General features: G+C 53.1%; 2 protein-coding genes across 8 annotated transcripts in view; one reads left to right on the top strand and one right to left on the bottom strand.

Annotated features, from left to right (window-relative positions):
• Il34 (interleukin 34) overlaps positions 1–6792 on the top strand; it is a 14502-nt gene extending 7710 nt beyond the window's left edge. The window contains exons 3-7 of one of the 2 annotated variants that reach the window (XM_035442676.1): positions 553–630; positions 886–1054; positions 2111–2226; positions 4849–4858; positions 5437–5576. In XM_035442676.1, coding sequence (XP_035298567.1) covers positions 553–630; positions 886–1054; positions 2111–2226; positions 4849–4858; positions 5437–5576 — 513 coding nt within the window. Of the gene's footprint in view, positions 1–552; positions 631–885; positions 1055–2110; positions 2227–4848; positions 4859–5436; positions 5577–5766 lie in introns of those variants that run through there. The other variant, XM_035442675.1, reaches the window with a different exon arrangement.
• On the bottom strand, positions 6779–26797 carry Mtss2 (MTSS I-BAR domain containing 2). Of its 6 annotated transcripts, none has more exons than XM_027406005.2 (15): positions 26468–26796; positions 21980–22041; positions 21810–21883; positions 21033–21117; positions 20843–20934; positions 20686–20760; positions 20401–20409; positions 19355–19512; positions 18922–19029; positions 18090–18187; positions 15920–16136; positions 10907–10981; positions 10357–10533; positions 10012–10177; positions 6779–9819 (listed from the first exon to the last, which is right to left on the bottom strand). In XM_027406005.2, the coding sequence occupies exons 1-15, from the start codon at positions 26705–26707 to the stop codon at positions 9032–9034; spliced, it is 2424 nt and encodes an 807-aa protein (XP_027261806.1). In that variant the 5' UTR covers positions 26708–26796; the 3' UTR covers positions 6779–9031. The 6 variants fall into 6 exon arrangements, with proteins under 6 accessions (XP_027261806.1, XP_027261809.1, XP_027261808.1 ...); XM_027406008.2 differs by having other exon boundaries at positions 15920–16040; positions 26468–26794; XM_027406007.2 differs by lacking the exon at positions 10907–10981 and having other exon boundaries at positions 26468–26797.

Genomic DNA, 26797 nt, shown 5'->3' with positions numbered 1-26797 from the left:
ACGGGCTGGTGAGATGGCTCATTGAATAAAAGCACCTGCTATACAAGTATGATCACCAGGGTTCAATTCCCAGAACCCAAATAAAGGTGGAAGGAGAGAACTGACTCCTGAGACTTATCCTTTGACCTCCACATCAGTGCCAAGGCATGTGCATGCCTACACACACACACACATACACACACACACACACACACACACACACACACACACACACACACTATTAACAATAACAATAAATAATAAGCTGTCAGACTCATTGGTGTTTAGTGTGTTCACAGAGCTGTGCAAAGGTTACCTTTGTAAACATCAGTTGAACCATATTCCTAACCTCCAAAGCAACATGTCTTTCTGAAAGCCCTGGGTCCATACCAGGGCCAGAAACTTCAGACCTTACAGAGCTGTGTATCTGATTTCACCCTCCCTTTGTCTCAGGGGAAAGAAGGCTGTTTCCTCTATAGAGGATCTGTCTGCCCTCACAGTTAGGCTGGGTCCCTCTTGGGGGTTCTGTCTAAGCCATTTCTGCCTCTAATCTCACGCTTTGTTTCTCCCCAGAAACATTACTTCCCCATCAACTACAGGGTCGCTGTGCCTTATGAGGGAGTACTCAGAGTCGCCAACATCACGAGGCTGGTGAGGACCCCTCCTGGGATGGGGAGTCTCTGCCTTGCATGATGCCCTCAGAAGCATGTGGGTCCTTGGCAGGTTGTCCTATTGACCAGGGGCCTTTCCTAGCTATCCAAGCAAACCTGTGGCTGACCTAGGCCCAGGGCTGTCTGCTGGCACAGTGGTTGACTGTGGCTGCTCCCATGCAGTGGCAAGTCCATGGGGTGTGGTCGTAGCCCAAAGGCCTAGCTTGCATTTCAGTGACCTCTCCTGTCCCTGCAGCAGAAGGCCCGTGTGAGCGAACGAGAGCTGAGGTATCTGTGGGTCTTGGTGAGTCTCAATGCCACCGAGTCTGTGTTGGATGTGCTGCTCGAGGGCCACCCATCCTGGCAGTATCTGCAGGAGGTTCAGACCTTGCTGGAGAATGTTCAGCGGAGCCTCGTGGTGAGCTGTGTGCAAGTCCGTGCGGGTCTGACAGATGCAGGCAAAGGGCTGGGAAGGGAAAGTTCTGCCATGTGCTGAGGAGGTAGGAGTCATGAGGGATGGTGTGCAGACAACATAACCAAGGAAGGAGGAGGGGCCAAGACACCACAAGCAAGGGCTCTGGGATGAGGGTCAAGAGGAACCTGGGACCTTGTTTCAGGCTTACATGAGATTTTTTTTTTAACTTGAAATATTTTGATTTTTTTTTTTTTCGAGACAGGGTTTCTCTGTGTAGCTTTGGAGTCTATCCTGGCACTCGCTCTGGAGATCAGGCTGGCCTCGAACTCACAGAGATCCACCTGTCTCTGCCTCCCGAGTGCTGGGATTAAAGGCGTGCGTCACCAACGCCCAGCGAAATATTTTGATTTTATTACGGTCATTTTTATTTTGTAACCCACCAAGTCCAATTAGTACTGCCCGCTGAACTGTTCACTAGTAATGCTGGCTTGACTTTGTACAGGCCTTGTGCAGGCAACCAGAGCTACAGCGAGTCCGCGGGAACGTGGGGCACATTGTAGTTTGAAGACAGCATTTATTTATTTGTTTGTTTAGAGACAGAGTCTCATTGTGAAGCCCTGCCTGGCCTGAAATTGGCTATGTAGATCAGGCTTTGCCTCTCCTGCCCTGAGTCTTAGACAAGCCAGGGAACCCTCTGGCATCACTTCTGCATCTGAAAAGTGAGGCTCCCCTAGAGGGGCAGGAAGGAAGAGAGCTGAGTGGCAGGAATTTTCAGTTTTGAAACTATTCTGCGTAATAATCACGGATCACCATGACATTATGTTTTAATCAAAAAACCCATGTAACCCTTCGGGTAAACCCTAATGACTACGAGTTGGTTTAGAAAAAAACTGAAGGGAAATGACATGGTGTGGCATGACTGTGACCCAGTCCTCTGGAGGCCGAGGAAGAAAGATGCCAAGTTTGAAGCTGATCTGGGCTTAGTGAGATCCTGTCTTGAAAACAAACCCCCAACCATCGGATAGTCAACTAAAAAGACTCCTGAGTTGCAAAGTGGCAGGCATAGTCACATGTCCTTGGGCCCTTGGTGTGCACCTGCTGGGACAAACATGTGGCCCCCTGCTCAGCCAGCTGCCTGGCCTCCCTAGCCCAGAGCCATCTGACACCAACTGCGAGCTCACAGCAGGGACTGTTTTCATAGCTGTCTAGAACCACTCCTGATGGTTCTCCCAGTTCCTGCCAAGGAGGTCATAGGAACCTGCCTTTTTGCACTTGAGGGCAATATGTGTGTCCCTGGCAAACTCATCTGGCTTGAGGAAAAGACTTTTTCTGCCTTTGTTTTACTCATAGAACAGACTCCAGAAGGTTTGTGGGAGCAAGGCCGGGAGGAGAGTATGAGGACTGCAGTCCTCCAGACCTGGTCCTGGGCTCTCTATACAGAAGCACTGAACACAGAGATGGTTTTATTATCCAGATGTAGCGGGATCTGACCCCTTTCCTTTCCCCTCCCCCTGCTGGAAATTGAGCCAGCACACTAGGTACCCCCTCTACCACTGAGCTATGCCAGCTCTGCAGCCAGCTTTAATCTTCCTTTCTTCTAACACTGTTAATAGTCTGTGTCCTGCCTTTGAAGATGCATTGCACTTACCTTCTTTGCTCACAGTAGTTTGTGATGTAAGAGGTCAGGTCCTGAGACCTGAACACTAGCTGTTTCCAACCGTATAACCTTGAACAAGTTGTTTCACTCCTGGGCTTGTAGGTTATCACTTATAGAGGAAAGGGTTGAAACCTAAATCTTATCCAGCCATAAAATGTGGATTTGATGACCCAATCCTATCTCCTCATTCACTGGAAGATTTCTGGACTCTGGGTTCTGCATTACTCTGATCTCTACTCAGCTTTCATTGCTTCCATAAGAAACTGGGCCTGGGAAGATGATTCAGTGGTTAAGAGCACTTGCTGCTCTTGGAGTGGATCCTAGCTTCCAAGTCAGTTGGCTTACAACTCAAGCTCCAGGCAATCCAGCACCCTCTACTGGCCCCCATAGGCACTCACATATACGTGGAACACACACACACACACACACACACACACACAAAAAAAAAAAAAAAAAAAAAAAACAAATAAGGAAAAAAAGTAATTTAAGAAAAAGGCAACTAAAAACAGTCTGATAGAGACCTGGAGGCTATGTTAAGAAGTAGCACACTTTACAACATAAAGCCTGCTGTTTTGACTATTTTTAGTTGACGGTTTGGTGGCATTAATTATACTTACAGGGTTATGCATCTCTCACCATGCCCATTTCTGACTCTCTTCCAACACCTTACAAAAACTGTATACAGGAAACAGTCATTTTTTACATCTTCCCACCCCCAGTAACCTATAATCTGTATTTTTTTCCTATTATGTACTTGCTTTTCTTGGTATAGCTTCTAAGATGGGTCATACACCATCTGTCTGTTTGTGTCTGGTTGCTTGCTCTTAGGTAAAGTTTTCTAACTTTATCTATTGAATCTGACAAAGTTGAACAGACTCTAATCCCACACTTTGTAGGCTGGGTGTGGCAGGAGATTTGTAAAATTAGAGCCAGCCTAGGCTATGGATCCAGACCTTGTCTGAAAAACAAAACAAGAACCAGGAATAAAGGAGCATGTTTAATCCCAGCACTCAGGAAAGGTATAACAAGGGGCTGGAGAGATGGCTCAGAGGTTAAGAGCACTGGCTGCTCTTCCAGAGGTCCTGGGTTCAATCCCCAGCAACCACATAGTGGTTCACAACCATCTGTAATACAATCTGGTGCCCTTTTCTGACCTGAAGCAGAACACTGTCTATATAATAATATAATAACTATATATAAATAAATAAATATTTTAAAAAAAGAAAAAAAAAGAAAAGTGCCTTAACAGTGGAATCGCTGGGCCACATGACACTGCTGTGACCACTGGGTCATGTGGTGATACTGATACTGTGTTAAGCTTGTTGAGGAACTGCTGGTTAGCTTTTGCTGGTTTTTTTGTTTTGTTTGTAGAGTCAAGGTCTCATTCTTGTCAACTCTGGAGCAGGCTTATGCTCCTTCTGCATCCCTCAGCCTCCTGAGGAAGAGGTTACAGGTGTATGCCACCACGTCCAGCTTTAGGCTGTTCTTCTGTTTTTGGAAGAATATCTCTTGCCTGCTGTTTCTGACTTTGAGTGTCTCTGATGGTCACTCCGTGGCCCTTGGTGGCAGTAGTTGTCATTAGGCAAGGGTACATATATATGTTTTGGGCATCTTCATTCTTTCCAGACAGGAACCAGGCTGTGGGCTGGACTTCCTTTCCCTTCTAACATCCTCATTCCACCTTTGGCCATAACTTTTCTAGACTGCTGTCATGAATTAGCTCAAACTTAAACCAAACTCCTGGAAACCAGAAGTCCAGAATCAAGATCTTGGCAGGGCCAGTTTCCCCTGAAAGTTCTTTGCTCTCCCAGCCTTAGGTGGTGAGTCCTATTCTTGGCTAGAGGCAGCATCACTCTGACCTGTCTCATTTTCTCTTGGCTTCTGCCAGGTCCCCCCTCTTCGTGACTTTTCTCATATGGCTCTGGGTGGCACCTCTCTGTCTTCCTGACCATTCTCTATAAACATCCCAGGGCTGGGGATATAAAGAGCTGGTCTAGCATGCATAAGGCCCTAGCTTCTATTCCCAGCACCGAGAGGGGAAACACCAATTAGTCATTGGATTTAGCATCCACTCTAAAAACACAATGATGCAAACTTGAGAACCTTGGTTACTTCTACCCAATTTCCAAAAGGGGTCACGCTCACAGGTATGGAAGGGTAGGACTGACGCTATTTTGGAGGGCTTGGGGCAGAGTTTATCTCAGGGCTTTGCCTGGGCTGCCGTCTTTGGGAAGGTTGTCCTTTAGTTCAGGCCCTACCTTTCCCATGATGCTTTAAAGTGGCCTTGGAAGTCCAGGGCCAACAGCACCCTCCACACTGTCTTTTCTGCTAAGCTTTGTGACAATGTGACGAGAGATTATCTGAGGTTAGAGCTGCATGTTCACCTCTGCCTGCATGACTCACACCTCAGGGATCCTCAGGGGTTTCTCTCATTCTGTAGGCAGAGGGCTTTGCTTTCTGATGGACAGTTTCCCGGGTTGGAGGCTGGTGACCATGCCTGCTGGAGGACAAGTAGGTTCCAGCTTTCTCCCTGTGCTGGCCTGTGCTCTGTGATTATTTTCTGATGACAAAGAAGCAGAAGCCTCTGTGAGGGGTGACAATAGGGACCCTCATGGCCTTCTGATCCCTAGAAGCTGTATTTTGTTGAAACATCTCCAGGCTAGACAGCTGCCATGGTTCTCATGTGGTGGGGGTCCCTCTCTCTTTACTTGTCCTGACGGTTTCCCCTATTCCAGGATGTGGAGATTGGCCCTCAGGTGGAAGCTGTGTTATCTCTTCTGAGTACCCCAGGCCTAAGCCTGAAGCTGGTGCGGCCCAAAGCCTTGCTGGACAACTGCTTCCGGGTCATGGAGCTGCTGTACTGCTCTTGCTGTAAGGAAACCCTGTGGATGGGGTTGGCAACAGTAGGTCAACTGTGGGCACAGTTCACACTGTTTTGGGGATGCGCTCTTTTGTTGATTGACAGGCTGTTTCTGGAAGCTGGGAATGGACCTAGAGTGTGGAGACAAGAATGTGTGGTTTGGCAGTTCTGTCCTGCAGTGCTTGTTTTTCTTTCTGTTTTGCAGGTAAACAAAGTCCTATCCTAAAATGGCAGGACTGTGAGCTGCCGAGTCTCCATGCCCACAGTCCAGGGTCCTTGATGCAATGTGCAGCTGCCAACGTTTACCCTTTGCCTCGGCAGTCCCCCACCTCCCTGCCCAGTTCCCCAGGCTCAAGCCATGGTCCATTGCCCTGAGTAGTCTGGGTGGTGACCCTAGGTTGGGCCATTGGATGTGTTCCGGGAACTGGCCTGGGTCTGAGACTTTCTGGGATGGTGGGTCGGTAGACCTGCAGGGAAGGCCTCCTGGGAATGGCATTGTGCCTTCTCTTCCACAGCCAGGCTCAGCTTCCTGCCCTTTGTACCTATGTGATAACCACCTGGAGCCTCAGGGGAGCGGTGTGGAGGGGAAAGCTGATTGCTGCCCCCATAGCCACCCCTACCTGTGACTGGCTCTGAAATCTTCAAATGCTGTTGCCCCACAGGTGGGTGGCTGGAGATGGGGTGCCACATCGAGTTCTGGGACTCACTGGGGCTTTGCAGTTGTGCCAAATGCCGGGTGCTGGGCCGAGGACCGACCAAACGCCGTATCTTGCCACAGCAGTGCTCTTCTGGTTCTATTAAATGACCACTTGTTTGGTTTGGCTTGCATCTGTGAGGGTGAACCTGGAGGGGCTGAGTTCTGGAGACCGAGGGTGGGCTTGCTTCTGCCTGCCTGGGCTGGGACTGAGTGTCGAGTTGCAGTGGGCAGAGCCTTCCCCAGGGCCACTGAGTACTCATCAGTTCTTTCAGCTGTGTTCTGACATGTCAGCAGGCCTGAATAATGTCTGCTGGGGTGCCAAGGTACCTCCTTGACCATGTTTGTTCTCTCCCTCCGGTGTCCCCCACGACCTAGTGGGAGCACTTCAAGGCCCAACCCAGGTCTCTGCCCAATTCCCCCACTTCTATCAGTGTCACCTGGCTTGGAGCCCCAGGTCAGGATGCAGGGGTGGGAAGCAGAGCAAGTGAGCCACAGCAGCCCAGGGAAGCCAGGCAGGGGCCAGGGTGTTAACTACAGTACCACTTTATTAATACTGGAATCTTCACAGTGCATTTGTTACTTGTAGCAGTGACTATTTAAATCAAGGAGAGGATGGAAAAGGGGGAGGGTAGGAGAATTTATCCAAAACTTGACAGAAAGAAGAAAAAAAAAAAAGTGGTTCTGGTGGGATGGAGGATGGGAGGTAGAGGGGAGAGGGTAAGAAGGAACCAGGAGGGTGGCAAAATAAATTAAAAAAAAAAAAAAAAAGGAAACGTTAACAGCACCAGAAAAGTTACTTCAGTCAAAAGACACATTTGAAAAGAATATTTTTGCTGTACAAAATGAAAATAAAATGTATGTGAAGAAGCCCCAAACCAAAGTCTGTGACGCAGGATGGTCGGCTCGGATCCCGAGGGCGGGCCTATGTGAGAGGCAGACACTAAAGAGAAGGTGAGTGGGGGAAGGGACTTGTGGGTCAGACGAGGGGATGGAGTATGTACAGCCCTGGAGGGAAGGCTGAGTGGGGGTGGGTATGCCACCCCATCTTCTTCCTGGAAAGTCCCTGACCTCCCTTCCCATCAGGGCTCAGAGCCCCCAGATGGCAGTGAGCCCACCCTCTCAGGAACACCCTCTCCTCCAGGACCCAGCCACACCCTGGGTGTAGGGGCCACATCCTGCATCCCTTCCCATCAGCTCTCTGACAGCCTTGTTGGGGAAGGTGCAACCAGTATGTTACCTCAGGGTTCCACATCTGGCCATCTGCTTTCCTGGCCCTCTATACTTGGGGCTCTGGTGACAATCTACTTTAGTGGGCCAGGTCTCAGACCCGGAACTCATTCTCTAGAAGTCTCATGGGCGCTGGAGCTCCCTGAACCATGGGCCCAGATCAGCCCCAACTCCGCTCCATCCAGAACAAGGCCTACTCTCTGGACTCCCTGTGGGGTGGGAGAGTTTGCTGCCTGCCCTACCTGCACCTCCTGAATCTCTCTTCTCGCCCTACACATACGTGCTTTGACTTGCTCAGACTTGGGTTGCTCAGTGGAGGCAGTCCCCACTTTCTCTGGCCCCTGCTGCCAGCCCCAGCCAGGCCTGCAAGCAATGACTTTCTTGGGATGGCATTGCCACTGGCAACAGAAAGTCAAAACCAGCCTTCTAAGACTTGCTCCAAGCTGGGCCTGCAGCTCACTCAGACCACATAGACTGCCCAGAGGCCCCTGGCCTACCCTCTCCAGCCTTATTCTACCAACACTCCAGACAGTGGAGAGAAGAGTAGCTTCCCCTGATTTGGGGAGAGCTGAGTCCACCCTTCTTCTGCCAGGAGCCCACCGTGGGGCCCCCACATCTGTCTCTCAGGCACTCAAGACACACACCCTGTACCACCAGCTAGCCCCACACATAGTTCTTGTCTGGGGTCAGCTCCATTTTATTACAGTCATAAAATTAACACCCCCCATACCCTCTAATGCTCCAGCCCTTATCCCCAGCAATGGGCGAGACTGTAACCCCAAGGTGCTCTCAAGTTAAAGCCTCAAAGTGTCCAGAGGAGAGCAGGATGTTTGAAACACCTGGTATGGGCCTCTGGCCTCATCCCCCCACTATCCTGCCTCACCTCCCCTAGCTACTCCTCCCAAGGAGGGGATCTGGAAGGTCCCCTGAGACAAGGCCCCTACATTTGCTCCCTCTAGGCTCCCCTTCCCCTCAAGTGGGCCTGGCTTCCCAAGACTTAACGGTTTCCTAACCCCAGTTACAAACTGATACTCATCTGATTGGGTACCTGGCCCCTCCATGACCACCCTGTCCCCAAAAGAGTGGAGCCTGGGAGAGGCAGGGTAAAGGCAAGAGGAAGAAAGGAGACAGGGCCCAGGCAGGGAGAAGAGGGAGCCAGCATTCAAGGGAAGAGCCGGGCACATGGCCCTGGGGGGGGCAGCAGGACCAGAGGAAGAAAATTGTGGACCCCAGGCCAGGTGGGGCCCGTTGTGGCAGGCCCAGCCCTTGGTTATGGGCTCTGGGGTTGGGCAAGGCAGGGCCTGCAGGAAGGAGGATGAGTGGGTAAGGAAAGTATAAAACAGGCTCTGTCCTGGCGAGGTGCGTAAAGGAAGTCACTTCCCATGAGATGCTGAGATCAGCCTGGTTGTCTTTCTGTAAAGTGGCTGTGCCTCATTCCTGGCGCTGTTCTGTCTTCTGGCTGTGCCGCTGCTCAGTGGCTGGCCGCTGCTCACAGATCAGGCCACCTACGTGTGCCAGCCCAGATAGGGAGGGGAGGGTGGCACCATCATAAGATGCGGGGTGCCGACCTGTCGTTGGTGACGGTCCTGCGGAGCCGGACCCCGCGTCGAATGGCCACCAGCATGTCTTCGGCTGGGGGATCACTGGTGGCAGCAGGGGGTGGGGTGGGTGTCTCCTCTGAAGGGGTGGCTGACAATGCAGTAGGGAAAGGGAACTGGCCCTCACCCAGGGCATGGGCGCCAGCCACCAGCTCTCCGAGCTTCTCCACCAGGCTGTGCCTGTTGGCAGCCAGCTGCTGCTCTTCATCGTCCTCAGCGGCCAGCCCCACCCCAGCCCCGCTGTAGCTGGCTGCCTCCGGGGATGGGCTGCCCCAGGCCGTGTTGGGCAGGCTGAGCCTTTTCGGGGAGGCTTTGGCCAGGTCTGGAGCCAGAGGTGACGCCACTTCGTCAGTATAGAAGACACACTCCTCGCTGCCTGCCCGTGTGGGCCCCACATAACCAGGGGAGTCGGGCACTGTAGGTGTCTTCACAGGGACGATGGGTGGGCGGATGGGGATGGGGCCGGCGCTGGACAAGGCGCGGCGCACAGTGGGCTTGGTAGAGGGTGTGCGGCGGATGGTGGCCACGCCAGGAGGTGCGCCTGAAGGTAGCCCCATGGCTGTGGGCAGCCCTGCAGTGGGCAGCCCAGCAGTTGAGGCTGGGCGCTTGGTCTGGATCAGGCGGCGGTAGTTCTGGGCAATGTTGCTGTTTCGAGGGATGGTGGATGATTTGTCGAACTCAGGGGGGCCCTCGCTGTCCGCATCCCCATTCACTGAGTAGCAGTCGTAGTCTGAGCCTGGAGACACAGGGTGTGATGAGCCCAGGGCCAAGGTGCTCCCTGAACCCCATATCTACTCAAGGGAGACAGAGAGAGGGAAGGTAGGCCTCTTCTGTGGGACCATCATCCCAGGTGTCCAGGGTTGGGTGGGTCCTGGGGCTGTGAAGGCCCAGCAAACACACTCAGCCTGTGGGACGCCTCTAGGCCCACCTTGGGAGGGGATGGTGTCCTCGGAGCATGAAGGTGTGGTAGTCTGCGTGCTGTAGCCACTGGAGTACTGCAGAGAGTCCCGGCTGCTCTTCTGGTGTTCCAGGCTCAGTCCACGGGTCAGCACCATGGCCAGGTCGCTGGCTGCAGGTGACACCTCCTCACCATGCTGAGGGTGGGCAAAGTGGAGGACTAAAGCTTGCTTGATGTTCCACTTCCACCCTCTTTTGGGACTCTAGGTGGCTCCATTAAGGCGGATAAAGTGGGCCCTGAAGACCACCTGTGGGCATCCTGGCATTAACCCGGGGTGAAGGCGGGACCTGGCTGGGGAGCTGGCTATCCACTTACTTTAGCTGCTATGGTGGCAGGAGACATCCGGGGACGTGGTACCTCCTCTCCACCGGAGCCCACAGTACTTCCCCCTGCAGGGCCTGGCTCAGTGTCTCGAAGGAGCTCCACCCGATCTTTCCTCCGCTGCAGGGTGGTGGCCGAGGGCTGTTCATGGGGACCCGCCTTAGTCCAGTCCTGCAAGGTATGGCAAGCAAGTCAGAAGGACCCTTGGCCTTATTGCCCATCACCAAAGAGGCCCTTCTTTGTGGTTGAGGCTCAGGGGGTACTGATCTGTGAGGGTTCTCTTGTTTACAATCAGGGCTCAAGCCCGAATCTGGTGGGCAGCAGTGACTGCTTTGTTCCACCAGCCCAGGGCAGGGCAGGGTGTTCCAAGACAGAAAGGTATGGCCACAGCAAGTGCCTGGGTGGCTGTATCACAAAGACAGTGCCAGGACATACAGCTTCCCTGCTGAATCTGGCTGCCCCCGCTGTAGAAACTGCCCCAGGTCAGGAGGGCATGGGGTGGGCAGCTAGTGATGGTAATGGGACTGGGGCCAAGGGCACTGACCGAGGTGGGGGAGCTGCACTCGCTAACCGACTGGCAGGTTTCTGAGGCCTCGGAGGACGCAGAGCTGGAGGACTTCTGCCATGCAGAGGCGAGCGGGTGGTCGCAGATGGGGGCCCGCGGACAGACAGGCCAGCGAGGCGGGGAGGAGAAAAGAGTTCTGGTCACAGCGGTAGCATGCAGTGGGATGTTCGATTCAGCACTTCACCCTGCGTTCCCCTCCTGGTGGTACAGCCACCAAGACCACCACAAACACAGAGGTGGCAGCAGCCCAGGGCACATCCTGCAGGCACTGACCTGCCCACAACCCAGACAATATTTTAAGGCTTCAACTTAGGATTCACTACCGACAGCTTATTTGTGGCGGCAAGGGAAAGAGAGACACTGAGGACACAGATGGGTGTTTTGTTTGGGCATCCAGGTGGATGATGTGACTGTCTTCTCAGGCCTGGAAAGAAGGGACTGCAGAGTCCTAAGTGCCACTCTGGCTACATGTGGCTGAGATGCCCATCAGTCCTCTGTGCACAACCACATGTCCGACCTGGAGTAAGAGAAGGATTGGGGCTGGGGCTACGCATGGGGCAGGAGTCGGGCAGGAGGAGGCTGATTAGAGAAGAGGGTCACAAGTCTTTGGGGGTGCTGACGTTCAGTGGCAGGGAGGAAGAGGATAGCCCAGTACAGGAGCTGTCAAGGAAGAGGGGACCTCAAGGCAGATGCTGATTTTGGCAGTGAGATCAGAGCTGGAGTCAGGTGACCTCCATCAACATGATCAGCTAAGCCAGGGAAATTTCAGCAGCGTCCTCCCCAGCCATCACTTCAATGACATCCCTGACTTAGACCACTAGACTTCTGGCAGTGATGAGCAAAGATCACCCCAGTGAAAGAGAACGAAGAACCAGAGAAGAGGACTGAGGGAGAAATAACACATTCAGCAATGTGACATTAAACCAATAAAAAAAACCTCAGAGTTAAAACTCAGCAAGAGGGGCTGGAGAGATGGCTCAGAGGTTAGGAGCACTGACTGCTCTTTCAGAGGACCTGAGTTCAATTCCCAGCAACCACATGGTGGCTCACAACCATCTGTAATGAGATCTGGTGCCTTCTTCTGGTGTGCAGATATACATGGAAGCAGAATGTTGTATACAAAATAAATAAAATCTTTAAAAAAAAAAACAAAAAAACTCAGCCGGGCGTTGGTGGCGCACGCCTTTAATCCCAGCACTCGGGAGGCAGAGGCAGGCAGATCTCTGTGAGTTCGAGACCAGCCTGGTCTACAAGAGCTAGTTCCAGGACAGGTTCCAAAGCTACACAGAGAAACCCTGTCTCGAAAAACAAACAAACAAACAAACAAACAAAAAAAAACCCAAAAAACAAAAAACAAAAACAACAACAAAAAACTCAGCAAGAGCCGGGTAGTGGTGGCACACGCCTTTAATCCCAACACTCTGGAGGCAGAGACAGGTGAATCTCTGTGAGTTTGGGACCAGCCTGGTCTACAGAGTGAGTTCCAGGACAGGTTCCAAAGCTACACAGAGAAACCCTGAAAACAAACAAACAAACAAACAAACAAAAAACCAACAAACACTTCAGCAAGAAGGTCAACACACAGAAAAATGAAAAAACAGCACAAGCCATTAAGAGTAAGGAACTTCTTTAGCTCACAAGAGAAGATCCACAGAAATATGGACACCTTTCCCTCTGAGGCTGGGGAAAAGACAAAGATGTCCACTAAGAACAATTTCTAGCAATCCCTGCCAGTTCAATAAAGCAAGAAAAAGACACCAGAGGGGCTGGAGAGATGGCTCAGAGGTTAAGAGCACTGGCTGCTCTTCCAGAGGTCCTAAATTCAATTCCCAGAAACTACATGGTGGCTCACAACCATCTGTAAGGAGATCTGGTGCCCTCTTCTGGCCTGCAGGAATACATGCAGACAGAACATTGTATACATAATAAATAAATAAATCTTTAAAAGAAATCAGAGAGTAAAAGGGCTAGAGAAATAAGATAACAGAATAAAGAGCCTTTGAATGATTCAGTATTTCAAGCAGGACAACAAAGCACTAATGAATTTTAAATAGGATAAATTGGACTGTACTTAAAATTAGGGACCTCTAGTCCTAGACTAAAGGGTCTAGGGAGATGGCTCAGCAGTTAAGAGCAAAGGCTGTTCTTGTAGAAGACTTGGGTTCAATTCCCACTAGCTGTAACTCCAGTTCCAAGGGTTCTGATGCCCTCTTCAGGCCTTTCCAGGCCCTGCATGCATGCATGCAGGAAAATAATTATGCATATGAAATAAAAACATAGGAACATTAGAAAATAGATACCAGTCAGGCAGTGGTGGCGCAGGCCTTTAATTCCAGCACTGGGGAGGCAGAGGCAGAACTATAAGTTCTGGTTTACAGAGTCAGATCCAGGACAACCAGGGCTACACAGATAAACCATGTCTCAAAAAACTCAAAAAAAAAAAGAAAAAAGAAAAACAAAAAAACAAAAAAAACAAAACATAGATACCAATGAGGTAGTAAAATAGTACTCAGAGAATATTTCTGATAAAGGACATCTATCTACAATATATGTAGAGCTCTAAAAATTAAAACACACACAAACACTCTCTCATGAAAAATGGGCAAATGATATGAATAGGTCCTGCACAAAAGAAGATACTCAAATGGACTTTAAAAGTATGAAAAATGCATTAGGCCTAGTGGTGCACACCTTTAATGCCAGCACTTGGGAGGCAGAGGCAGGCGGATCTCTGGGAGTTCAAGGGCAGCCTGTTCTACAGAGCGATGGTAGTAGTTCTAGGATGGCCAGGACTACACAGTGAGACCCTGTCTCAAAGAAAAAGTATGAAAAATGTTCTGCTCCATTATCATACGAAACATTAAAGTACAGGTACTACTACTACTGTATGCATATCAAAACAACTAAAGTAAAAAAGTTATAACTACCAGGGCTAGTAGGGCTGTGGCACAGCCGATAGCTGTCACAACCTTGGTAAACTAAAAACCTATAATTGTCTATTCCTTTCAAACTGCAAAGGCATTTGGGTGCAGTGGTATATGTCTATAGTTCTAGCACTTTGGAGATTGAGACAGAAAGAGTAAACATTCTGAGCAAACCTGGACTATATAGTGAGATTGTGCCTCAAAAAAACAAAAAAGACTGAAGGACCTATAGCCTTGGATTCCCTTCTTAGTGCCAGAAAAAAGAATGTCATCTTTGTATCTAAGCTGGCTGTGGCGTCTCACATCCATAATCACAACATTTAGAAGGCTGAGGCAAGAAGATGGAGAGTTTGGGGCCAGCCTGAGTCACACAGAGAGATACTGAGGTGATGCACGCCTTTGATGTCAGTATTTGGGAGGCAGAGGCAGGTGGATCTCTGGTCTAGAAAACTACACATAGGAATCCAGTTTCAGAAATCCAAAACCAAACAAACAAACAAACAAAAACCAAGGGGGTTAAAATAAACAAAAAAATTTGTTTGGTGGTTACATAAGATGTTTGACCTTGAGGTAAGACTGTGGGCAGGATACCTGGGGACTCTGTGCTGTTTGCAGCTCTTTTATGAGCCTAAAATGAAATAAGCCAGACATGCATGTGCAGTCCTGTAACCCTAGCACTTGGGTGGCTGAAGCAGGGGATTGCTAGTTTGAAATCAGCCTGCAATATACAGGGAAAACTTGCCCCTGATAAAACAAACCAACCAAACCCAAACCAAAACTATTAGTGAATCAATTGAACAAGAAAAGCCCTAAGTCCTTATTGAAGAAAGAGACGCAGAAAGGCAGAACAAAGTGTGACATACGTTTAATTCTAACCCCAGCAGAACAGAAGCAATGAAAGGAGGGTAAACAGATAATGACTGGGGACTGAGAGATGGAAAGAGTGAGGTCCTGAGATTGATCCCTAGAACCCATACAGAAAAGCCAAGCCATGGACTGGAGGGATGGCTGGCTCAGTGATTCAGGGCACCACTTGCTGCTTTCCCAGAAGGCCTGAGTTTGGTTCCCAGCATCCACGTCAGAGAGCTCACAACTGGCTGTAGCTTCAGCTAGAGGAGTTTCAATGCCTCCAACCTCCAAAGGGCATCTGCACTCACATGCACATACCCATATGCAGACACATACCTACCCACAATTTAAAAGAATAAAAAGAACACACACACACACACACACACACACACACACACACACACACAAGCAAAGCATGGCTATGCATGCTTGTAATCCTAGCACTGGGGAAGCAAAGACACATGGAACTGGCCAGCCTAGTCTACTTAGTGAGTTCCAGGCCAGTGAGACCCTGTCTTAAAAAGTAAGGTGGATGTCTCCTAAGGAATAATATCCAAGGTTGACCCTTGGTCTCCATATGCATCGGTACCCATGTGCACCTACACACATAGGAACACACACACACACACACACACACACACACACACACACAGAGGCCAATCCATGCTACTTAAGACCCTGACTCAAGAATACCACATGTGGGGGTCTCATCGGTTGAGACCACTGGCTGGTTCACTTCCCAGCATCCACATTGCAGCTCACAACTGTCCATGACTCCAGTTCTGGGGGATCTAAGGCTCTTTTTTGGCCTTCTCAGGCACGAGGCGCAGACACAGTGGACAGACAATGTGCAGACAAAACACCCCCTCACATAAAACAATAAATAATAAAACTACTACATACACAAATGGCTAAGGCTGGAGGTACAGCTCAGTGACAGAGTGCTTGTCTAGTTTGTACAGTGTTTTGGACTTTGATCATCAGCACAGAAAATGTCAGGTTGGATAGAACAAGAATGTCCAGATGAGGCTCACCTAAAGCACGGTGACACGCTGCTCAAAAGCAGCTTGGAGATGGAGATCAAGGGTAGACATGTGGAACAGTGGGAAGGCCATGCGACCGGTCTCCATGAGCTAACTGCCTCCCCTCTCAAGGACAGCCCGAGGCTGGCACGAGGCTCCTGTTCCCCACCCGTGTGGTCCTATTGATGTCCTCTCACCTGGCTGGTGATGTCTGAAGGCATGGGTGAAGGGGGCTTGGAGTAGGTGGCGTCCTGGGAGACGAAGCCAGAGTCGTGGGAAGAGACACTGGAGAGGCGGGTGGTGGCTGGCTGCGCCAGGCTGCGGTAGCGACAGGTGGAACTGGGTGAGTATGTTTGGGCACCCCCAGGCCACGGGGCTCCGCCACCCTTGGCACTGCTACTGCTGCTGGGGGCGCTAAGGGAGTGAAGGAGGGTGAGACACAGCAGCCAGACGGGGAGACACAGGTGTGTGTAGAGAGGGAAGGGGTGACAGATGAGGGTGGGGAAAGATGAGGAGCAAAGGAAGGAAAAGAAAATGTCAGACTACAAGGTCCGGAGACCCAGGTACTGCTGAGGAGTTCTGGGATGGCATCTCTCAGTGCTGGGGAGTCCCTGTCAGGGTACATCCAAAGTAAGGAGTCCCTCTGCCTCCCACGTTACCACCAGATTGGTTGTTCACGGGTTCATGATAGGGGGAGCTGAGTCACCAGGCACTGGAAACTGAGAACAGACACAAGCCTGATAGTTTCTAAACTGTCTCCTAACAGCCTGCTTCTTGCTGTCTAGTCACAGTTGAGTACCTGGCATATGGTGAGATGATGGTGTCTGGAAACGGAGGTTGTTTGCCAGATTAGTCCTACCTTGTCATCACCTTGTCATCCCGTCTAGGAGTGCAGTTTTCTGTGGCTCTCCCCTTTGGCTATCCATCCCACCTCTAGCCAGCAATTCCTGGCAGTGAAGACTGCCCTTCTCCTGGGCATGACCTTGGTCCTCCAAAGCCCCGCCCCTAAATATCTCCTTTATGGTTATCTACATCCCTCCTGGGACAGCCACTGCCACTCATTCAAGGTCTGAAGAGGCCCCAGAAGCTATGCCCCCCTCTCAGTGTAGGATACACTGATCATTGGGTCTAGCTTCTCCCCAGCTCCCAGTGCCCAGACAGAGAGCATTCTGGGGAGAGGGGTACCTGGGACAGAGCCTCGCTAATCTACAAGCTGCTCTGAAGTTCACTGCCTTCCCTACCTGCGGTCCCTTGAACCATAAGCCTCCCCTTCAAACTGACCTCAGGGCCAGCCTGATGGATGAGGAAGACTTCCAGCTTCTTCCCATCTCTGTGAGACCCAAAACGCCCACTTAAGCCAGGGCTGAAGCCTGTGGCAATTGCTGGGGACCAATTTGAGGCAACCACCAGGCTGGAGTGTCCTTTACCCTGAAGCCCAAACAGATATTCCCAGAAACTTCTTGATCTTAGACTCTTTTTTAGTTTTGTTTATTGGGGCAGGGTCTCATATAGTCTCAGCTGGCCTCCAACTTGTGCATAGTTGTGAGTGACCTTGATTTCCTGCTCCTCCCCCGCCAAATGCTGGGGTTAGAGGTGTGCACAAAACCAGTTTCTCTACATAGTCCTGGCACTCACTATGTGGTCTAGGCTGGCCTTGAACTCACAGAGATCCACCTGCTTCTGGTTTCCTTGTGTTGGGCTAAAAGGCATGAACCACCTAAATGATGCTCCACCTAGTCTGTCAAATTTATTTTTTGAGACAGGGTCTTAAGAAGCAGCCCAGGTTGGCTTTGAAGCCATGATCTTCCTGCTTCCCTTCCCAAGAGCTAAAATTACTGGCCTGCATCACCATGCACAGCTTGATCCCACCTTCTTCTCTTTTTCTTTTTTCTTTTTTTTGGTTTTTCGAGACAGGGTTTCCTGTGTAGCTTTGCAGCCTATCCTGGCACTCGCTCTGGAGACCAGGCTGGCCTCAAACTCACAGAGATCAGCCTGCCTCTGCCTCCGGCCATGATCCCACCTTCTTAGCACAACCATACCATACTGTGCTAGACCTGGCAGAGACCAGGGGCTAAATTACTACTCAGGTGTCTTAGTCCTCCTCCTGACACAATGGTGCCAGGACTCAATGTAGAAAAACCCTTGGCACCTGACACACAACAATGCTCTATCAATGAAGCTACTGCCTGCCTGCCTTTCCTGCCAACCAATGCCTCGCCCATATCCCCTATATGTGAAAAGTGCTTGGATGCTTAAAGGCAGTGTGAGTTCTGTGGTGTGAAGCAACTGCCAACCCAGCTTTCCTAAATCTCCCTAGGCCCTCCTGGGATCACCTCCCCCTCCACCCTCCACGAGCTCCTTACCCACCCGCACATGCTGGACTTCCGAGAGCTGGAGCTGCTGGGCGATGAGGGTGGTGTCTGGTACGACCAGCTGTAGTCAGAGCCCTTCAGATCTTTGATCACCTGGACGGGGACATGGAGGCGGTCATTAGAGGTGGCTCCTAACGGTACAATGTCTTACTCTGCTTCTGAGAGCTGTAGGGCAGAGTGTCCTGCACTCTGCCCCCAACCATGAACTATACCTCAGGAGATGACCCTGAAGAGCTCAAGCCACCCTAGCCTTCTAACACTGGCTTATTACTGAACCCCACCCCGCCAGGCAGGAGACAAGGGACAAGCAGGTGCTCCCAAGGACTCATGTGACCTGACATTAGGGGTTGAGATGGTCTCTGGACCTTTCTGAGTCTTGTTTTCTCAACTGTAGCCAGCTTAGAACAATACTGAAAGAACTCACTGAGGCAACCTGAGGGGGTGTACTACCGAATGTGGGGTACACAGAAGTTGCCAACTACAGGGCAGTGTGTGTCTCTGTGTGGGGTGGATTTGGGTCTATGGAAAGGGATGGTGACCTGGGAGTGGATGGCAGCCAGGGACCTCTATGTTTTGAGGGGTCAAGCCCCAGGGACCTGGCATCTGCCCTTCTGTGTCTGTATGCCCTACTGGGTCCTGAGCACTTCATACGTCAACAGGGCAGATAGTCCTAGAAATCCTTCAGGGGCTGTTGGACAGTTTCTGGTCTTCTTCCCCCAAGTACCTCCCCCAAATACTTTCCTCTTTTATCTACTGTCCCCATATGAGGGCAGGACCATCTCTTCCCTGGTCCTGGTCTTGGCCCTTGACTCCAGGGCTGGCCGCACCTGCTCACTGGCGGGAGGCAGCTTGTGGGGCTCTGCAGTCAGCACCACCAGGTCGTCAATGATGCCCTGCAGGTGGGTGATCTCTCCCAGCATGGTCAGCTCGCCGTTCTGAGGAAGCAGCCAGTCAGTCCCTGGGTCCCCACACCTGGCCACCCACTCTGGCGAAACAGGCCTATTAGGCCTCTCCTCTTTTGCCCTTCCCTGATCATTAATGCTGATCCAGGCTGAGCCTGTACAACCAGGGTAACTCATGTAACCATCTGCCTAGATTCAGCCAGAGTGTTATAAGACCTGCTTTCAGGCCAGGTACACCAGGCCCTGAGCAAATTCACTCAGGATCCCCAAGAAGCAATCTGGGAGGTTAAGAGGTCTACCCTGGGTCTGTCCCCTGCTCCTCCCCAGCAGGGAGGGTCCAAATCATCAAGAGACCCACCACCACAGGCTGAAGAAAGGTGATGAAGGTGCAGAAACGGCCCCGCTCTTCAATCAGTGCTCGGCGTACGGCCTGCTTCTCTGTCTCTTCCAGTAGCAGGTACATGTCATTGACGTCTTGCAGCGCACTGTCCAGCTGAGGCTGCAGGTCTCCTTTTCCTGCAGGGGTTGGGAGGAGAGGCCGCGCTGGGGACGCTGGCCTGGTTGGCTGTACCTATGGCTTAGGCCCCTGTGGTGGTTGGTGTTTTTGGCTGTGGGGCTGGGGCAAGGGAGCCAGGGAGCATGGAGCAGACTCTAAGGCTTGTGGAGGGGCTGGTCCCACCAGAGCAGGCAGAGAAGACACGCAGACAGACTCACACACACAGCAACATCAAGCTGTAAAGCCGCATGGGATATGGGGTAGGCTAGGCCATGGGGAGGCCACCTGGAGGCTTCTATCGCTCAGGATTCTTTAACTGGCCCAGCATGGTAGCCCTGACCTCAAGAGAGAGAGGTGAATGGCTCAAAGCAGGACAAAGGAGAACAGGGTAGGCCTCAGCTCAGCTTCAGGCCAGGCCACTAAGAGGTGCAGGGGTCAGGAGCTGTAGCTGGGCCTGGGGAGCAAAGAGGAGTGTCTCAGCATGGGTCATGACTCAGCTCAGGGACCAGTGCACAGGACAGCAACAGCAGCACAAAGAAGCAGTGAGAGACAGAGAGGACGGTGTGGAGGAGATGGCGAGGGGGAAGGAGGTGGTGACAGATAAGGACCTGGCTGGCCTGGTGGGAGTGAGGCAGCCAGGGCCAGTGACCCCCACCCTGCCCAGCGACTGAACCCCTCTTGGCCTGGCAGAGTGACCCAGCGGTGGCTTGGGACTCATTTCTGGCCAGGGGTCCCAAGGACACCAGGGAAGTGTGCCCCAGGCCCCTCCCTTGCTGGACCATGGCCTTCCTTGTTCCTCCTTGGCCTGGAGAGGTTCCTTCCAATGGCCAAGCTGGGGGGTGGGGGTGGAGGCAGACAGATGCAACAAGGACGGAAGGAGCAGCTGGAGGGACGGACATTTGACTTACCAAGCAGCTCTACAGGACGGATGTGGGAGGAGGAGAGGAGACAGAGAAAGAAAGAATGTGTGAAAGACAGCCGGATGAGCCACTCCTGGGGAGGGGTTGGGGGGCCTGCGCAGTCTGGGGTACTGGGTGCTCCCTCAGTCCCACCCGACATGTTGGAGTGACCTGCGCTGGGGGCAGGATCCCCCAGCCAGGATGATGCCCTGGAGGTGCTCCACAGGGTAGTTGGGGCTATGGAATGGGGCCCAAGGAACTGGGCCTCAGTGGGGGGGGGGCTGTGGGCTCTACCTTTGCGTGCTTTCTTCTGCAGCTTCAGCGTGTCGGATGACTTCTTTTTGATTTCATGCCTGGCTCGCTTGTACTCTGTGCAGGGGTGAGAGAGGAGCTATATAGTAAGGGGTCCCTGTGGAGAGGTTCAGGAAACCCCTGCAAAGTCCCATCCTACCTTTTGCATGGTCCTTGTCCAGTTGGTTGGCTGACTTCTTCCAGTCTTCGATGCGCTCCTGCAGTGGATTGATGAGACTCTCCAGCAGCGCGCTGTGGGAGAGAGCGTGGGTCAGGGCTAGGGGCCTGAGCTAGGCCACGGATGGCCTCTCTAGGTTAGGATACCCCTGCGGTCCGCTGTGCCCACTCACTTGGTGAACTGCCGCAGCTTGGTCTCGATGCTACGGTGGCGCATGCACATACGCGTGAGTGCTGAGCCAATGTCCCGCGTGGCCCCTGGCAAGAAAGCAAGCTGCATGGGAAGGGGCCTGGCTGGGGGCCTCTGCAGTCCCGGCCTCGGGCCACGAGGGGGCGCGCTGTCCCTGAAAGGCCGCTCCGCCCCGCCCCCATCACCGGCAATCCTGTAGCCCTTGGAACTAGGGCTGGGATATTGGGCCATCCTAGTCTTCGTTGGTTGGTTTCTGGCTTCGGGTGCCCCGCTGGCCAGTGCCGGAGCCCGCCCTCTTCCCTAGCTGGGACAAAGATGAGTCACCCAAGGAAAAGCCAGCAACATTTCTGTATTGTTCTACTGGGACCTAGGTGTGTGCAGATTCCACAGGATGCAGCCCTCGGTTGTGTTAGCACTAACCATACGGGAGCCCAGGTGCTTGCTAGATGAACCAGGAGGAAAAGGGACCTCCAAGTCCCCAAGGACTATTCACCTGCCCCGTACAAGAAGGCACGAGGGGATGACTGAGAAACTACAGAGCCGCCAATAACTGCCACTGAAGGGTTAACTGAGCTAGCTGTCCATAGCAAGAGGACCATCTCCTGGAAACATCCCTGTCACTGCTCACCTGTCCCACGCCATCACAGCAGAAGCCAAGGTCTCCATTCTGGGCTTTGTGTCCTTCCCATGGCCCATATCCCCTTCCAGCCTCCCGGCCCACTGGGCCCATCCCCCACCTCCAACCACGCTCCCTCCCCACCTCGGGTGTTGGTGGCCATGTCAGCTACTTTCTGGAAGGCATCTAGGAAGGCCACAGCAGCCAGCACGGTGGTCCTGGGGAGACACACAGTGGGGTGTGTGGTCAGCAGGTGAGAGGCCTTCCCTACCCATCCCTCTCCAGTGTGGACAACCCTGCAGGCACAGCCTCACCTCAGCTGAGAGTGGAGCTTCGCAGCCTTGGAGTTGAAGTCCTCCCAGATGGGGTAGGAGCTCTGTGGTGACATGGGAGAGGAAGTAAGACGTGAGATGGGGCTACAGGGCTCCCCACATGTCCAAACTCTGGGCAGTTTCTGAGATGGTCCTGTCGGTGCATAGAGGAGGTGCCTGAGCCCTATGTGGCAAGAGAGGACCCAGGGCACAGGACTAGGCTTGAAGAAGTCTGTCTGGTCTGCAGTTGATAACCATATGGCACCCATGCTCCTTTGGGGGAGACGAGGAGATCACCGGTGGCAGGTAGTCTCCTTAGGGGCTTTCTCATTAGGCTCTGGGCTCAGCCCAATGGAGACACTCCATCTCTACTTGTGGTGGACGGTGGGGACTGACCTGCTAGCGCTTGTGGGAGGAGGGGCTGTGGAAGGCAGAGGCTGACAGATTAAAGGCACATAGGTCTAATGTGGCCCGGAAGCTGCTCTGGGCAGGCCAGTCAACCCTGGCCAGCACTGGTGGCTCACAGGCCCAGGGAGGCCATGGCTGCTACACAGCCTGGTCAGCCTGCCTGGGACAAGTAGGCCCCAGGCTGAATGGGGCCTTGTGCGCCCAACAGAGCCACCTTTCTCCAGCCCCTCCTCTCCCCTCCAGGGGAACAGTGTGGCCTTTATCCTAGCCTGGCCAGAGGCTCTATGTTGGGAGGGGGTTTCCCAATAGTGAGGTCGGGCTCCTGGTGACTGAGTTGTCCAGTCTGATTAAGGGGCTTTTCTGGCTAATGTTCTCCCTTCATGGCAGCCAGGCCTGGAGAAAGTTCAGCCCTGGCCTGAGGGGAGGGGCTGAGGGAGATTTTGCTCTTTGAAAGGTAGCCCAGGGCTACCAAAGGCCCAGTGCCTGTTCCACATAGGCTGACTGGGGCTGAGGCTTCTCTTAAGGTAAAAGGGACAGTAGAGTCTACAGTCCCAAGGACTCAGGGAGGGCTGTGCTTGGCTGGAACCCCAAGGTAGGTCTAGCCAGCTTCTCCAGGGAAAGCAAGGAGGCAGGCTACTTCAGAGACACTCAAAAGCGCCCTCTCCTTGCCCAGTCAGGCCAGTGTCAGGGAAAGCAAATATTTGAGAAGTGCACCAAGGCTGCAAGGAGGAGGCTGTGGGTGGGCTGTTCCCATCTACACAGCACAGGATAAAAAGGCCTGGGAGGTCGTCCCTAGCAGGCTCCAGGAGCTAATCCAGGCATTGGCCTCTTGGGGTCTTTCAAGAGTGGGTACTCTCATAGCTCCTAAATGCCACTTGGCAAGGAAGCCTGCTAAGACCTCCCTCCAGAGTGCAGAGAAAATGCTGGGGTGCAGGGTGTCCAAAGTCCATTCTCCTGGTCCCCAGGAAAGCTCAATCTCCTCAGCAACCCCTGGACAGTCCCCAGTGGTGGGGGACAAACCATTGTGTTGGGGAGGCAAGCCCCATTTCCTCTCAGAAGATGGATTCCAACACCCCAGTCTTTAAGGACATAGGCTTCTTCACCCATGATCCCCTCAAAGGTAAAAGAGAGAAAAAGGCCTGAATGACAGGTGCCTTATGGAGAGGGTCCGCTTCACCGGTTTGCCTCAGGTTCTAAGCCCCGTGTATCATCACTATAGCCACATAACTGTTCCACCTGGCCAGGTATTTTGGGCCAAGCACTGGGTCAATCCTTACATTGTATGCTTGCTCAGCGAGGTTCACTGATTTGTCTGAGGCCACAGGGATCCAGGTCAAGGTCTGATCTTATATCTGACATATCAAGATAGAGAGACCCTGTTTTCAGGGAAGCACCTACATACACTTCTAGGTGGGGAGGTGACAGGGACTGAGAGAATGAGGAAGACACCAGGTCTGCCACAAGCATGGGGACTGCTTTGGAGTGGGGGAGGGGAGGTGTTCAAGTGGCTAGGATGAGACAGAAGTAGCTATGGCTGAGATGGAGTGTGTGTGTGTGTGTGTGTGTGTGTGTGTGTGTGTGTGTGTGTGTGTGTGTGTGTGTGTGTGTGTGACCCTGGGCATGTACCCATAGCCTCAGGTTTCTTCAGCTGTAAAATCAAGAGAAGGGACACAGCTCCCTCACAGGATTTGTTTGTGGGCTCCTGGGGGCACTTACTGAGGGCAAACTGAAACTGTTTAAGAGGGTAAGAGCCCACCACCTCTCTGTGAGGAGCCCTTCCCCATAACCAGGTCCTGTGTCTGTGTGGTATTCCCCACTCTGGATTATGATGAGTCCATTTTCTGGATAGCCCAGTGAGGGGTGGGGGTCACACTGCCTCTATTGACAAGGCCTCTGGCCCTAGGCAAGTTCAAGACTCTGGGTTCAGCTGGCAGAGTGAACTAGCTCCCAGCCTCTGGGTTTGTGCTTTCCTTGGTCCATGTAGATATGATTGGGGACCCCTCCTCCCAGGCCATCCCTCAGTCCGGGGTTGGCCTTTCTAGTAGCTCCAGAGGGAGTATTGTGGGGAGCTCCCTGGGGATTAGCCCCATGGGACAATCTGAGTGTCCTTAACTTCTTGCTGGTGGCCCCTGAATGAGACAGCCTGAAGCAGTTTTACAGAGTCCAGACAATCAGCCTCGAGGTGGCCAGTCCCCTCTATGGTGCCAGGGACCCTGATCACATGCATGCCATTGATAGCAGCATATCCTACGTGATGTGACAATTCTTGCTAAAGGCCCTTCCATCCTGCCCTCACATATCTAGAAATCTTGCCTGCCACTTAGCCTGAGCTCCTTGCTGAGACTGGACCTGTGTCTCATCGGAGTTCCTTGCAACTGGCGGAAATGGAGGACACAATCCTGCTGTTTCTTCTGGGCAGAAGCGGCTGCTTGCTGCAGTGTTTGCTGAGTGGCTTCCAGTGGGAGGCAGTGCCGGCAGCTCCCACCCTCTGCCAGTCCAGGAGTGGCCAGGGGAGGTGGTCTGGGTTACCCAGTTTCAGAAAGGGATGCTGGTATAAAGATTATAATGCTTATAAGATGGGCAAAGAATGCGGAAGGCCAGTGAAAGGGCCCTCAGGTTGAGTTGCCAGGGATGGGGGTCCCAGGAGAACGTACAGAACTATGGGAAGGCACTGACATGCTGTTAACTGGTAAATCCCAGGCCAGTGTGGTTTCAGGCCTCTTTCTAGGGGGCAAGGATGTGCAAGATGCTGCTCCTCACTAGGGGTGCTCCCTTGGCAGCACTGGGAGGAAGACCCAATCTCTTGCCTCTCTGAAAGCCATCACCTTCCTCAAGCACTTGCCTGGAACCCTTGGTAGGGTGCAGCTGTATGTGGGTTCTGCAGACCCCAGGGTCTAGTAGGAATCTGGGTGGTTCTTGGTGAGTATGTGTGAGCCTAGGGTGGGGAAGTGGGAGGCTCAGGAGTTTCTGTGCAGTGACTAGTTCCTTCCCTGTCTGCCATCCTGTCCCTAGACTAGGGAAGGAGCATGGTGGAGGACAGGAACACTGTCTTGACTCCCACCCTGCCACTGAAGCTAGGCTCTCCCTGCCTACTCAGTTTGGAGCGGTCCTGTCAAACACTGGCCTCTTTTGGGGTGAGGGAGAATTTGGTAAATTAAGGCTGAGGTCAGAAGCAAGATCTAATGGTCTCCTTAATGACCTTGAGCCATTTCCAGGCCTCAGTTTCCCCATCTGAAAGGGGTGCCAGCTCAGTCTGACCTTGAGTGATCAGGAAGTGGGGGTGGCTGAAAGCGCCCCCCCCCCGTTGCTTCACCAACACGGAGCCTTCCCCCTACCTCCTCCAAAGGTGGATTCAGTCCTATCATCGGGCTGCAGGGATGACCCCACCCGCCCCACTGGAGCTTGCTGGGGTTGGGGGGGGGCTGCGTCTACCCAGTCACAGGCTGGCGGGGGAAGAGTTAATGGTTCTTTGCTTTATTATTTTTTCCTGCCTTGGCGGTGACAGCATTGTCTGGGCTTCGGGGCGTAGGGGTATGTGTGTGTGGGGGGGCATTGTGGTGGAAGGGGGCGGAGGCCCGAGAGACCCTGGATCCGTTAAAGGGACTTAAGGGTTGGTCCTGGAGACAAATCCAATTCATAGTTTAGGGGTCTGAGGCACGGAGACCTCGTGGTGCTCAGCCTTGGATTGGGATCGTAAGGGGCGACCTCACGGACACCCCAACCTGCAAGCATTCATCCCCGCCCCCCACCCCGCCAACCCAGACAGGCACCCAGAGATCTGGGCATAACGCGGGCGCAGCAGGACAGGCTCAGACAAGGGCACGAGCGCACGGACACACACACACACACACACACACACAGACACACACACACACACACACAGACACACACACACACACATACACACACGAACATCGTGCCGCACGGACGGACACACACACACACACACACACACACGCGCGCGCGCGCACACACACACACACATACACACACGAACATCGTGCCGCAAGGCCACAGCAGGACACGGTTGCCCGCCACGCGTCCCTCGGAAGGGACCCGCTCCCCGAGCCCGCCCGGGGGTACCTTCATGTCGTTGACGATGGCCTGGAAGAGCCCGCCCAGGGCGCCGCACTCCTTCTCTGCCGTCTCCATGCTGGGGCCGGGCGCGCGGCAGTAGGGCGCGCAAGGGGCGCGGGGCGCCGCACAGGGGAGGGGCCGGGCCGCCGCTCCGGGGCCGCGCCGGGGCTCCCGCCTCGAGACCGCGCTCTCAGCGGCAGCGCCGCGCTCCGGGGTTACAGGCCGTGGACGGGCGGCGCGGGCCATGGCTCGGTGGGGCTGGGGGCGCGGCGCGGGCAGTTCGCGGCGCAGCCTCGGCGCGGGCACTGGAGCGGCGGCGGCAGTAATCCGAGCCGC

The sequence above is a fragment of the Cricetulus griseus genome, chromosome 3 (assembly GCF_003668045.3).
Source record: "Cricetulus griseus strain 17A/GY chromosome 3, alternate assembly CriGri-PICRH-1.0, whole genome shotgun sequence".
In the NCBI taxonomy this organism is placed as follows: Eukaryota; Metazoa; Chordata; class Mammalia; order Rodentia; family Cricetidae; genus Cricetulus; species Cricetulus griseus.
The sequence above is the reverse complement of the archived record's forward strand: the minus strand, read 5'-3'. Positions and strand labels throughout refer to the sequence as shown.

What these genes read in the sequence shown, in the direction of transcription:
- Mtss2 (XM_027406005.2), bottom strand. Translation starts at nt 26,707, where the DNA reads ATGGCCCGCGCCGCCCGTCCACGGCCTGTAACCCCGGAGCGCGGCGCT. An exon ending in TGCCTCCCGCCAGTGAGCAG is followed by an intron (nt 18,188 to 18,921) that starts GTGCGGCCAGCC and finishes GTCCCCGTCCAG; the next exon opens with GTGATCAAAGATCTGAAGGG. An exon ending in CGGAAGTCCAGCATGTGCGG is followed by an intron (nt 16,137 to 18,089) that starts GTGGGTAAGGAG and finishes TCACTCCCTTAG; the next exon opens with CGCCCCCAGCAGCAGTAGCA.